Source organism: Zalophus californianus, chromosome 4 (genome assembly GCF_009762305.2).
Source record: "Zalophus californianus isolate mZalCal1 chromosome 4, mZalCal1.pri.v2, whole genome shotgun sequence".
Taxonomy (NCBI): Eukaryota; Metazoa; Chordata; class Mammalia; order Carnivora; family Otariidae; genus Zalophus; species Zalophus californianus.
The window spans coordinates 17,370,510-17,383,779 of record NC_045598.1 but is presented as its reverse complement, the minus strand read 5'-3'; the positions used below and the strand labels follow the sequence as shown (position 1 = coordinate 17,383,779).

General features: G+C 50.7%; 1 protein-coding gene across 1 annotated transcript in view; it reads left to right on the top strand.

The window, feature by feature from the left end:
• ASAP3 (ArfGAP with SH3 domain, ankyrin repeat and PH domain 3) overlaps positions 1-13,270 on the top strand; it is a 47,799-nt gene that overhangs the window by 17,509 nt on the left and 17,020 nt on the right. Inside the window, 4 exon segments of the mRNA XM_027625161.1 lie at positions 7,480-7,552; positions 7,644-7,789; positions 10,250-10,324; positions 11,505-11,554. Coding sequence (XP_027480962.1) covers positions 7,480-7,552; positions 7,644-7,789; positions 10,250-10,324; positions 11,505-11,554 — 344 coding nt within the window.

The window sequence follows — 13,270 nt, the reverse complement described above, 5'->3', positions numbered from 1 at the left end:
CAGCAGGCATTCAGGCTTTGTCTAGGGCCAGCCAGGCAAGGCTACCCAAAGGACTCCGGTTGGTTTTCCAAGTTTAGGCATATCCCTGATGGTCTTGTGTCTCCCCTGCCTCTGCCCGATGCCTGCCCAGGCTTCTGCATGGAGCCATTGACTCTGAGATTTGAGAGAGCTCTAAATGGCCATCACTACTAATCCCAATTCCAGTGCTTGAATCGTGCTCTACTACCTGAAGTCCTTGAATACTTCAAGTGGTGGGGAGCTCACTCTCTCCAAGGGTCGATTACTCTTCCTTAGGAACTTCTTCCTCTGAGCTGAAATTTGTTTCTGTCTCCCTAAATTCTACCTCTCAGGCCTGGGAATCCTCTTCTGGTCCAACTTGTGCAATCTATGTTCTCTTCAGTAGGCTAGCCTGTGGAGTGTTTGTGTTTGGGGCACGGCTGTCAACCCTATTGTTTTGGCACAGGTCTCTACCTGCCCCACCCCTGTTTGAAGGATGGTGAGGGGATATGGTAGAGGTGCTTGAGTTAGGGTTCAGATTCAGACGCAGAGCCAGTCCCCGGATCAAAGAAGCCATGTCGGGCGCCTGGGTGGCTCAGTCGGTTAAGCGTCTGCCTTCGGCTCAGGTCATAATCCCAGGATCCTGGGATCAAGCCCCACATCGGGCTCCCTGCTCAGCGGGAAGCCTGCTTCTCCCTCTCCCTCTACTCCCTCCCCCCCTGCTTGTGTGCGCTCTCTCTCTCTCTCAAATAAATAAAATCTTAAAAACAAAACAAAGCAAAAAAACAAAGAAGCCATGTCTCTGAATGTCTGTGGGGCAGCTTGGTGGTAGGGAAAGAACATCAGCCCTGGATGTGGCCAGACCTGGGTTTCAGTTACAGTCCTGCCACTCTTCGGCATTATGCGACCTGACCGTCCCTGGACACGTTCCTTTCCCCAGCAGCTTCATCTCTAAAATGCCAGAGGTGATGCCTTCCTCAGAGGCTGGCTGGAAGGGTGACAAGCAACATGGCTGGTGCAGCACAGGTGTTCACATGTACCATCTTGTCTGCCCTGTGGCAGAGGTTCTGTGTGACTGCCCAGGGGCCCCTCGGCACCTGTCGTTCACGCCTTTTGCTGAGCTGGATCCTTGCAGGGTGGGGAGAGGATCTTTAATTAGCTCCAGGAAGGTTGAGAAATTCCTAGCCAAATTCAGTTTAGTTTTGGAATAGGTAACATTATTGGCTATCAAATAATAATAGTGTTCTAAGCACTTTACCTAGGTGAAGTCATTTCATCTCCCCAACAACCCTTTGTAGTAGAAACTATTATCATCCTTATTTCAGGAATGGGGACGTTGAGGCACAGAGAAGTCACACAGCAAGTACCTAAGGGAGCTGGATTCAAAACCAGGTAGTTTGGGGCCAGCCCCATATGTTTGGCTGTGATGATTTATTGCGTCTCAACGGTAGAATTAGCCAGTGATCCCCAAACTTTAGCATATATCAGAGTCACCGGGAGGGCTTGTTAAACCAAATTGCTGGGCCCCACCCCTGGATTTCCTGATTCAGCTGAAGAATTGCATTTCTAACAAGGTCCCAGGTGATGCTGACGCTGCTGGTTCAGAGACCCCACTTTGAGGATTAAATAGACCCATCTGAATCCAGAGACTAATTTATTTTTTTCATCTATCCAATCTCAGACATGGGGAATGAGGGCTGATCTCATAGAGAGGCAGAAAGCAAACCACAGCAAGATTCATACTCATATTTTCCAAATGCCTCAAGCCTTGGCACGTGCTGCCATGACTGCGATCTCATGTAAGCTTCACCAGGAACTCTGAGGGTAAGTGGAGAATGGATTTTCTCCCCACATTCTATTATTTCCCTCCTATTTTAAAGAAGAGGAGATTTGGAGAACTGCTGTGCTAATATCGCCCAGGGAGGTAGTTTTGAGGAGACTAGGGCTAGAATCTCCGCTTGTGACTCCTCGTGCTATGGTGGCAGGAGTTCTGGAAACCAGGTGCCTTTCCCCAGATACCTTTCCATCCCCAGACTATGATCAGCATTTTCTCCTTAAAACTGTATTTCTTTAGCTTAAGTCTTTGCTGCATTATATCACAAAGGGTAGATAGATACTATTAGTCATTTATACCCCAGTGTGAATGTTCAGGTATTTTCTTGAGAAAAGGCTAATTAGAATTCTCCCCTCTTTGTGCCACTTCGGGCACTTCCGTGTTTATATGCCTGGGAGCGTCTTGAAGGAAGGGGCCATGCCTGGCTAAAATAGGCACAAGTAGATCCTTGTTGGAATGAACGAATGAATGCATGCATGAATGAATGGACGAACGAATGAAGGAAGGAACGTATGGACCATGTTCCTCTCCTTTCCCATTCTTCCCAGAGCAAGCCTCCCTCCTCTGGCAATCCTACCGTTTATACCACGCACTCCGCACACCACCTCACAGTGCAGTCTTAGTCTCTTTCCTGCCTGTCCCACGCCCACGGTCAGGCATCAGAACTTACAGCTTTCCCTGTTCCTCCTAAGCAGACGCGGTTCCGCTTCCCCTGGGCTCACGGCTGCCTTGTCCACCCTCCATTATAGCCCAAATCACATTGCAGGGATCAATTTACTTGGCTCTTTCTCTCCTTAGATAGTGATATCCCTGGAGGGCTGAGACTGGCTTTTAACACAGAGTGCAAATGCATAGCAGGCACTCGATAACTAGTTGAATGAATGAATGAATGAATGAATGAATGAATGAATAGCTGTGTGAACTTTGGTAGGGGCAGGAATGGTATCTTGCCAGGAAGCCATTTCCTGATATATGTCTGACAAGGGCATTGAGTGATAGTTTGTTGGTCATCGGGTGACCTGCCTGCGTGTGCCAGCTAGAGCTAGCTTCAGTCACAAGTAACAGTGTACCCAGCATCACATGGCTCATAGAAGATAGACATTTATTTCTCTTCCATATAAAAGAAGTCTGCAGATAAGTGGTCCAGGGCTGATAGGGTGGCTCCCCAGTTACCAGGGACAAAGCTACTACTTTGTTGCTCCACCATCCACAATATGTAGCTTCTACCTCATGGTCCAAGCTGGCTGCCTGAGCTCTAGACATCATAAATGCATTCTAGCCAGGAGCAAGGTATGACAGAGGGTACCCTTTCCTTTTAACCCCTTTATCTTTTTTTTTTTTTTTTCAGAGAGAGAGAGCGTGCGGGTTGAAGGGAGGAGCGGAGGGAGAGGGAGAGAATATCAAGCAGGCTCCATACTCAGAATGGAACCCAACATGGGACTTGATCTCACGACCCTGAGATCATGAACTGAGCAGAAATCAAGAGTCGGTCACTTAACAGACTGGGCCGCCCAGGCGCCCCTCCCCTTTGTTTAAAAACACATTTTTTTAGGGCACTGTTAAGTGCACAACAAAATTGAGTAGAAAGTACAGAGAGGGACGCCTGGTGACTCAGTCAGTTAAGTGTCTGCCTCCGGCTCAGGCCATGATCCCAGGGTCCTGGGATCGAGCCCCATGTGGGGCTCCCTGCTCAGTGGGGAGTCTGCTTCTCCTTCTCCCTCCCCCCCGTCTCATGCACGCTCTCTCTCAAGTAAATAAAATCTTAAAAAAAAAAGTACAGAGTTCCCACATACCTCCCACTCCACAAACAACCTCCCTCATTATCACTGTCCCACACCAGAGTGGTACATTTGTTAGAATCAGTGAACCTACACCGACACATCCTTATGACCCCAGATCCACAGTTATGTTAGGGTTCAATTTTGGTGTTGTACATGTTATGAGTTTTGACCAGTGCATAGTGACACGTATCCACTGTCAGTATCATGCAGAATAGTTTGACAGCTCTAAAAATCCTTCATGTTCCACCTGTTTATCCCTCCCCCCACTGGCTACCACTAATCTTGTTTATTGTGTCCATTCTTTAGCCTATTCCAGAATGTCACATACTTGGAATCAGACACAACCTTTTCAGGTTGCTTCTTTCACACAGTAATATCCATTTTTTGAAAGATTTTATCTTTAAGTAACCTCTATACCCAGCGTGGGGCTCGAACTCACAGCCCCAAGATCAAGAGTCACATATTCCACCAGCTGAGCCCGTGAGGTGCCCTTCATAAATATACATTTAAGGTTCCTTCATGTATTTTGTGACTCGACAGCTCACTTCTTTTTAGTGCTAAATAATATTCCATTGTCTTCCAAGTTTTAGCTGTTATGAATAAAGCTGCTCTAAACATCCATGTGCACGTTTTCATGTGGGAATAGGTTTTCAGTTCATTTGGGTAAATACCGAGGAGTGCAGTTGCTGGATCATATGGTTAAGAGTATGTTTAGTTTTGTAACAAACTGCCAAGCTGTCTAGAGAAGTGGCTGTGCCATTTTGCATTCCCACCAGCAGTGCATGAGAGTGCATGTTGCTCCACATCCTCCTCAGCATTTGGTGTTGTCAGTGTTTTGGATTTTGGCCATTTTAATGGGTGTGTAGTCTCTCCCTTCCTTTTAAGAATACTTCTGGAAGCTGGGTGCCTGGGTGGCTCAGTTGGTTAAGAATACTTCTGGAAGCTAACAAATGAAATATCCATTATATGACATAGGTCAGCACTTAGTCATGTGACTACATTTAGCTGCAAGGTAAACTGGGAATTGTAGCCTGTACTGTGAGTGGCCGAGTGGCCATCTGAAAAGTCAGTGTTCTTATTACCAAGGAAGAAGAGAGAATGGACACTGGGAGCCAACCAGCAGTCTCTGCCACACTGCAGGGAAGAGAGATCCTCTCAAACCAGCTTAAGCACGAAGGGGAATTTGTTGGGTGCATTCAGGGATATTTCATGAAGACCCAAGGACAGGAAGTGTGGAGGAGCCTCTCAGGGTGTGGGATCTGGAGATTTGCCAGAAACCAGAGCAGCCTCTTTCTTCTGCTTTTCAGGGGCAGCATGGGTCTCATTTGCTTCTTTTTATACATCTGCTTTGTTCTTTTCTCTTTGCGCATGGTGGGAAAGAGGTCCCAGCTTAAGTACTTCAGATCAATTAGCCAACTTCAGAGCCCAATTCCAAATTTCTTGGAGAGAGAAACTGTTTGGGCCAGCCTGGCTCAGGTGTCCATCCTGCTCCAGTCAACTCTGGCTAGAACAAACAGGGTAATAAAGGACCCACCTCTAGAGGGAAGGAGGGCACTTTTCCAAGAGTAGGTTACATGGGGTGGGGAGACTCCCCGAAAAGTATCTAGAGCATGAACATATACTTCTCAGGTCCATGTCCCAGGACTTTGCAAAACGTCCTTCATTTAGGTAAACAAATATTGGGTATTTTCTGTATGTTAGGCACATGGATCTGCCTTCTAGGGAGCTTTCTCTTTTTAAAAAAGATTTTATTTTGGGGGCGCCTGGGTGGCTCAGTTGTTAAGCCTCTGCCATCGGCTCAGGTCATGGTCCCGGGGTCCTGGGATCGAGCCCCGCATCAGGCTCCCTGCTCCGCGGGAAGTCTGCTTCTCCCTCTCCCACTCGCCCTGCTTGTGTTCCCTCTCTCGCTGTGTCTCTCTCTGTCAAATAAATAAATAAAATCTTTAAAAAATTTTTATTTTTATTTATTTATTTGAGAGAGAGTGCACGGGGTGGGGAGGGGCAGAGGGAGAAGGAGAAGCAGACTCCCCGCGCTGAGCATGGAGCCCGACTCCGGGCTCCATCCCAGGACCCCGAGATCATGCATGACCTGAGCCGAAATCAAGAGTCAGAGGCTTACCTCACTGAGCCACCCAGGAGCCCCCTTCCTGGAGTTTTCTAGGTCTCTTTGGAATTCATTCGTATCTGTGATCTGCACTGTCTATTGGAGTGAAGTCAGAGCTCCTTAAATTAATCATGTCTTAGCTTTCCCTTTCAAGTCTCAAGGTGAGGATCATGGGCTTTGATGAATGCACGTTTCCTCGTCTGGGTCTTTGGGAACTTTGGTGATGCCCGAGTTCTCCCCCTTGTCTTTGTTTCTCCGGTAGAGTGTCTGAGTTCTGTAGCTCATTTAGATATGGCCTCCTCTCCCCTCCATCTCCCTAATTCCTTGACATTTTTTCTTCAGCCCTGGGATGGGCCTCCATGTCCCAAACAAGAAATTTGTACTCAGGGAGGAGAATGTTAGCTTTCTAGTCCCTGTAGGAACAGGACTCAGAATTTGATGGCTCCTTCTAGCAGCAGCAGCGGGTGCTGATAATGATCACATGTACTGTTATTTGAGGACACACTCTGGGCTTAGCACCAGGCGAAGCCCTTTATGTGCATCGTCTCATACATATAATCCTCATAACAGCCCTGAGAGGGAGGCATTATTTCCGCCCATTGTACAGATAGCTAATCAGGAAGCAACTTGCTGGGGGGGTCACACAGCATCTGGGCGCTGGAGCTGAGCTTCAAAACCAGACCCCTCTCCCTCCTGAGGCTTCCCACCTGCCCGAGGCTTCGGAGAACACTCCACATTGCCCCCAAGGTCTGCCCGGTGCGTGCCCTCCTGTGCGTATCCTTTCCGAATGTGTTTGCTAACTCCTGTCACGTTGAAGGTAACTCTTTGGAGATAAACTCTGATCCCTTTTCAGTCACCGGACAAAATAGGTGGGGCTGTGGCCGGGGGGGGATGGGTGTGTGGCTGCAGCAGTGGCTCTGGGCCAAGCCCTGCTCTCTCTAGGCCCCAGTCTCCATTGGGGGCTCTGTCAGCCTTTCTCAGCCCTAACGTTCTATAATAATTTCCAGCTTCACTAAGCATTCTGTAAGGGGTCCATGAGGTTGGAGCTTCTGCACCCCACTGAAAGAGGAGATTTTGATCCCCGGCTGAACCCCCCCGCCGTCCCCCCGGCCCCGTGAGGCCTGCTTCTCCCCATCACATCTCCTGACCTCCCCCACCACCTGCTGTCTGTTCTGCAATCCACAGAGGTTGCTTGATGCCGCCCCCACAATTCTTTCCAGTCGGGGTTGAGTGTGGCCCCTTTGGCTTATTGAGCCCCGGATTTGATGAACAAGCATTCTACCATCTTTGAGATATGTCTTTGAGAATACAGAGATGTCCGCGTTCTCTCTGGTCTTTTGCTAAGCACTTTTGTATATATTTCAGATCACTACTTCTCTCTGCACCTCCAGGGGCCCATAGTATCATCTCCATTTTGCAAATAAGGGACCCAAGGCTCAGAGAAGTTAACAGATCTGTCTAGATCGACACACACACTAGTGCCAGAGTCAGCCTTCAAACCCAGGTCTGGCATTCCCCACTACACCACATGCCTCGGAATCGCTACATTTACTTGGCCTGCATTGGAGGTGGGGAGAAAAGTCTGTAGGTCTTCCTGGAGTGGTATGACTGATCTATGGTGTCCTATGTGGTCTGGGTGGAAGAGGGTGGTCTGTTCATGTTTGGGGGAAGAAACTTTATATGTGTGTCTGAAGGGTGGGATCATGGAGTCAGGCACCCCTCCCAGCTGAGCATCCCTGAACTCTGTCTGCATTTGCTTCCAGATCCTGGAAGGAGACCAGGCCATCTTGCAGAGAATAAAGAAGGCTGTGCGGGCGATCCACAGCTCCGGACTTGGTGAGTGAGCCTGCTTGATGCCCAGCCTGGCCAAGCAGCCCCTTCCCCAGCCCCAGCGAGGAACTGACTCTGCCTTTTCCTACCTCCACAGGCCACGTGGAGAATGAGGAGCAGTACCGAGAGGCTGTAGAATCCTTAGGCAACAGTCACTTGTCCCAAAACAGTCACGAGCTTTCCACGGGCTTCCTGAACTTGGCCGTGTTCACCCGCGAGGTGGCTGCACTTTTCAAGAACCTGGTGAGGCCCTGTTCCTTTCTCAGGCAGCCCTTAGCCTAGGCTCGGGGTAAATCAAGTGGGCTTAAGAACCTGACTGTCCGGGGTTGCCCTGGACCTCTAGTCTCCCTTGACCTTGACCAACGACCCAGATCCCTTTCCAGTTCTGACCTCCCATTTGCATTCTTCTTCTTCTCTGCCTCCCCACCCCACATCTTCTCTCTCCTGCTCTCCCTCCAGCTCTGCCCTCCTCTTTCTCTTCATTGGTGAGTACCCAGCAGCAGAGGGAGGCTCACAGAGGGGAAGAGCCCCACAAAGAGAGGGCTCCCTGGAGGGAGTCTGGAAGAAGGGAAGGCCGACTCTGGGGTTCCTGTCTTCATGCCACCACCTCCCCTGACCCCTCCTGGTCCTCTGCTTTCCCAACTGCATCTGCCGTGTCCTCAGAGCCTGGAACCTACCTCCCCTCAGCAAGCGTCTTAGCTCCTGCACCTGCCCAGTGTCCTTAGGTTCTTGCCTGAGGTTTTTTTCCTGAGATACAAGCTCTTCCCACAAATGGGCACAGTTCTCGGTACCTCACGTGGGTTAACCCACCGAATCCTAGAGCATAGCTTTGTGGGTTTGGTTTTACTAATTGTCCGCACTTTACGGGCTAGGAAACTAGGGCATGAGGTCAAGCAACTTGCCCGAGCTCATATCGCTGGATTTGAACCCAGGGTGTCTAGCTCCAGCATCTGAACACAAGCCTGGCTGGAGCCCCTTGGGAGAGCCCAGCTCTCTCCAGGCTCCGTGGCTTGTGGACTGGCTTTCATGGCTCCAGTCCCTCCCTTGCCCAGTCCCTGGCTGCATCACCTCTGCCAGGCAGTTTGCTTGGTGGTTGAGCACCCGGACCTCGGACTTAGACGCAGACCTTGAATCCCTGCTCTGCTGCTCTCTAGGTGTGTGATTCTGGGCAAGTCACTCAATCTGCCTGGGCCCCATCTCTAAAATTGGGCTAATAACGTTACCCACCTCACAGAGCTGTAATGAGGCTTACGCAAGTTAAGTGCCTACGCCTGAGTAAGCACTCAGGAAGTGTTTGCTACTATTGCATCTGTCATTATTATATCTCTTTGCATAGCCCCGCCTCTCGCACTGTCCTTTGTGTAGGTCTTTAGTGTTTGAGTTCAACTGAATTAGTGATTGCTTTTGTCTTTATCTCCCCTCCCCCTGTAACGGTCAAACTAGGGTTTGCTGAGGGGCTCCTCTGTACTGGGCATTGTACTGGGGGCTGGTGACACAGGAAAAAGTCAGGCTGTGCCTTAGAGAGCCACAGTCTAGTGGGCGAGGCAGGAACTGAGATGTGGGACGACACCAAACATGACCAGCAGTGTGGCACAAACTCAAGAACCCAGCAAGTTGGGTCAGAGGCCTGGTGCTGCCAAAGTTCAGAAAAGGGAGCGTCATGGGGCGCCTGGGTGGCTCAGTCCGTTGAGTGTCTGACTTCGGCTCAGGTCATGATCTCAGAGTTCTGGGACCAAGCCCCGAGTCAGGCTCCACGCTCAGCGGGGGAGTCTGCTTGTCCCTCTGCCCCTCCCCCCACTTGTGCGCACACACGCGCGCGCTCTCTCTCTCTTAAATAAATAAATAAAATCTAAAAAAAAAATGACAAGGGAAGATCAGCATAGGTCATGGGTAGGAGCAGTCAGGAAGGCTTCCTAGAGTAGGGGAGACCCAAGCTGTACCTTGAAAGGTGAGCTGGAATATCAGACAGGCAGTTGGGGCTGCCAAATGATAGAGACTCAATTCAAAATAGGATTTTTTTTTTCAAACTAGGATTTTTTAAACAAGGAATGCATTGGCCCTTGTAATGGGAAATCCAGGTATGCAACTGGCTTTAGGCTTCTTCTCTTTCTCGTAGATAGTTTCTCTCTGTGTCTGCTCGGTGGGCAAGATGGCCCAGCAGACCCAGATTCACAATATTGCCAGAAGAAAGACAGCCTTTCTCCCATGACTTTGGCCGAAAGTTCCAGGAAGCATCCTGATTGGCTGGCTTGAATCATGTGCCTGACCCAATCACTACAGCCCGAGGATGGGGTACTCTGGTCAGCTCTGACTCCTGTGTTCGCCCCATACTACCACCGAAGGGTTCCCCACATGATAGGGGGAGACAAGGAGCTAGCCGGATACAAATGACAGATGGGCACTTCAGAATCGAGGTCTGAGGGGACAGGTGAGGGTGCTCGAGGCAAAGGGCCAGAGATGGGACTGACCGTGGATGTCCCTAGAGCTCGGAGGTGATGAGGCTGGTTAGTTGGGGGGGGGGGGTAACAGCTCTTATGGGAGATCGACTCCACCACCCCTGCTACCCTCCGCTCTCACCTCTGTTCCCCCCCCACCTCCTCTCCCCCCAGTGCCATCCGTTGCCTCCTGATGCTGTGTCCTAGCCCCTTGGGGCTGGACAGATGGTCACCCAGGGTGGGGTGTGGGGGTCTCTGCTCTTTCCAGGTTCAAAACCTGAACAACATCGTCTCATTCCCCCTGGACAGTCTACTGAAGGGGCAACTGAGGGACGGACGACAGGTGAGTTCCCATTTGGGGAGTGGGGATGCCCAAAGGTGGTGGGAGGGAACGAGAGAGTGGTGGGCAGGAGACCAGAGGGGAGGCAGGGCTGGGCTGAAGCCGGAGGTCAAGTGGGGCTGTCACAGTGGGAGTGCTGACTCCATATTAGGGACCCTCAGGCTGGGAAGACCTGGCTCTGGCGTCAGCCGAAGATGGCTGACCTACTATCTGCCTGAGCCCTTTGTGAGATAGCCCACGAGGTGGGCTCCGTGGGCACTGTCATCCCTGTTCTGCAGCGGAGGAAACCCGAGGTTCAGGGAGTTGGGGAACCTGCTTACAGTTCATACAGCTGGTTGGTGGAGGAGCCAGGGTGGGACCTGGGGCTCCTAACTCCCAGGCTTGGCTCCTCTCTGCACCTGGCAGCTCCGGTCTCTAGGCAGAGCAAAACTCAAAGAAAGTGACAGAATAATCTCCCTGAGAAATCTGCCCCAGAAGGCCCTGGGGAGAAGCTGTCCTCCCCCCAGAGGCTTCCCTCTTGCCTGAGGCCGGTCACCAGCCTGGGAACCACCCAAACCAGCCATGCAGCTTCCGCCCCCCCCCCCCCAGGGCTGACTAGGGCAATTCTGAAGGGTGTGAGCAGTCCTGCCTGATGAGGCTTAGGCAAACTAGGCCAAGGATCAGCCAGGTCTCACTGGCTTGCTGTGTGGCCTTGGGTAGACTTCTCAGCCTCTCTGTGCATATGTCCCTCGTCCCTCTACCCGTACTCTTCCTGTTGAGAGCATGATCTAGTACCAGGCAGGAGGAAGGGGTGGGATAAAGTTAGGGGAGGAGTCTGACCTTCATCTTCCCATCCTTATCCTTATGGTGATCTCCATCTTCTGAGGGAGAGGACTTAGGGCAGACCCCAAAAATCTTCCCACACCTCGGGCCAACGCCCACCAAACCCAGCTGATTCTCAGCAACTATGGGAGGAGGTTAGGTGGGTGAAGCGTCTCAGCCCTGAGAACGGGGCCAGTTGGGTCTATTGGCGGGGGTGAGGTTTACAGTAAGTGCTCTGGGGGTGTAGGGGTTAGTTGGAGCATGGCTCTGAGCAGCATAGGTGAGCACGAAAGTGCAGGGTCACCTTAAAGGTAGCAAAGTGGACTGTGGATTCCAGACCCCAAGCGCCCCTTTGGGCAAATTGTTCTTTTTAAAACCACAGGATTCCAAAAAGCAGCTGGAGAAGGCGTGGAAGGACTATGAAGCCAAAATGTAAGTGGCTGCGGTCAGGGTGGTTTCCCCAGGGCAGTAATGCTGGTCTTGCAGCAGGAGGCTAGACACTGGGGAGAACTTCAGTGCTGCCCGAACATGTCACCCAAAAGCGCACAGCATCTCACTCTCTAGAGGCATTTTACGGGGGGTGATTTATGCCCAGGCCTGATGGAAGTCTGGGGGTTGGACTGCGAGACCACCAAAGGGAAGCAGTTGGGAAGGGACCTCAAGATGCTGCTCTCAGAGGCCCATCTGCTCCGTGGTTCCGGACGTGGGCAGCTACCATTTACTGAACACCTCTGCGTGTCAGCCACTTAATCCTCGTGACTACCCAGCCCTGTTTGGGAGGGGTTCGCGTCCCGATTGTCAGAGAAGGAATCGGAGGCTCAGATGAGTTAAGTCACTTGCCCAAGGCCACACAGCTAGGCAGAGGTAGAACTGGGATTCATGCTCCTTGATCATCTTTCTGCAACACCAGGTGGTATCTCTCAACATTTTGGTGGACATAGAGGAGAGAAGGAGTCAGTGTCCTACCCGGGCCTCTTGGGTTCACCACACGATACTCGGGATCTCTCACCAGCTACGGGGACATCACAGGGACAGAAGAACCCAATTCCCCCAGAACAGAGACTCCTCAGGCTCTGTCTGCAGGACTCTTCCAGGGCTCGGCCAGGCTCACCATACCTCAGAGCACTGTTGGCTGTTTGTAAAATTTTGTTTTCGCTTGCATTTTGCGAAAGCAGTATCTGTCCATTGTGAATAACTTAGAAAATAAGGAGAAGCAAAAGAAGAAAAAAATTTTAATTATCCTTGGGAGAGGATTAGGGCCACATGGGGACTAGCCACTACTTCTCTGTTGTTTGAATATTTTTACATAGTATGGGGGCACACTCTGTCGTTTTATCACTTAAAAACGAGGGGGGAGGGGAAGCTACTGAAACCAAGAGGAAAATTCTTAATTTCCAAGCCTCAAGTAGTAACATCTTTCTAGTCATTTTTCTTTTTAAAGATTTTATTTATTTGCTTGACAGAGAGAGAGTGAGAGCACAAGCAGGGGAAGCAGCAGAGGGAGAGGGAGAAGCTGGCTCCCCGCTGAGCAGGGAGCAAGACCCAGGGCTCAATTCCAGGACCCTAGGATCACAACCTAGGCTGAGTGCAGACGCTTAACCGACTGAGCCACCCAGGCGCCCCTTTCTAGTCATTTTTCTATATATAAAGAAATATTTTTGCAAAACTGAAAACATAATAATCATACTGTTTTGTTTTGTTTTGTTTACTTAAAAATACAGCCTGACCATCTTTCCACACTGTTACATATTCTTATACAATGTCACTTAAATGGGTGCAAACATATGCATGATCCATGACGTATTTCGTCTCCCCTGTCCTTCGGGAAGCTGTCCTTGGAACTAAATCTTTGCTCCCACCCATAATTATTACTTTTGTAGGATCCATTCTAAGAAGTAGATCCTGGAGCTTTATTGTTCCTCCAGCCCCAGGGCCATGGGGACCTCCCAAGGCTGAAGGAAGGCTGGGACCCCCCCATGCCAGCAGCATCCCCGTCTACACTGCAGTTGTGCAGGTAGACCCTGGGGTGAAGGGCGTGGGAGAGGCCCAGGGAAGGGTGCACACATGCAGGCAGTCCTTGTCTTTGGGACTTGATGTGGGGTCACCACATGGCCTGCATCTTCCCGAGTTACCGTAAGCAAGCCCTCA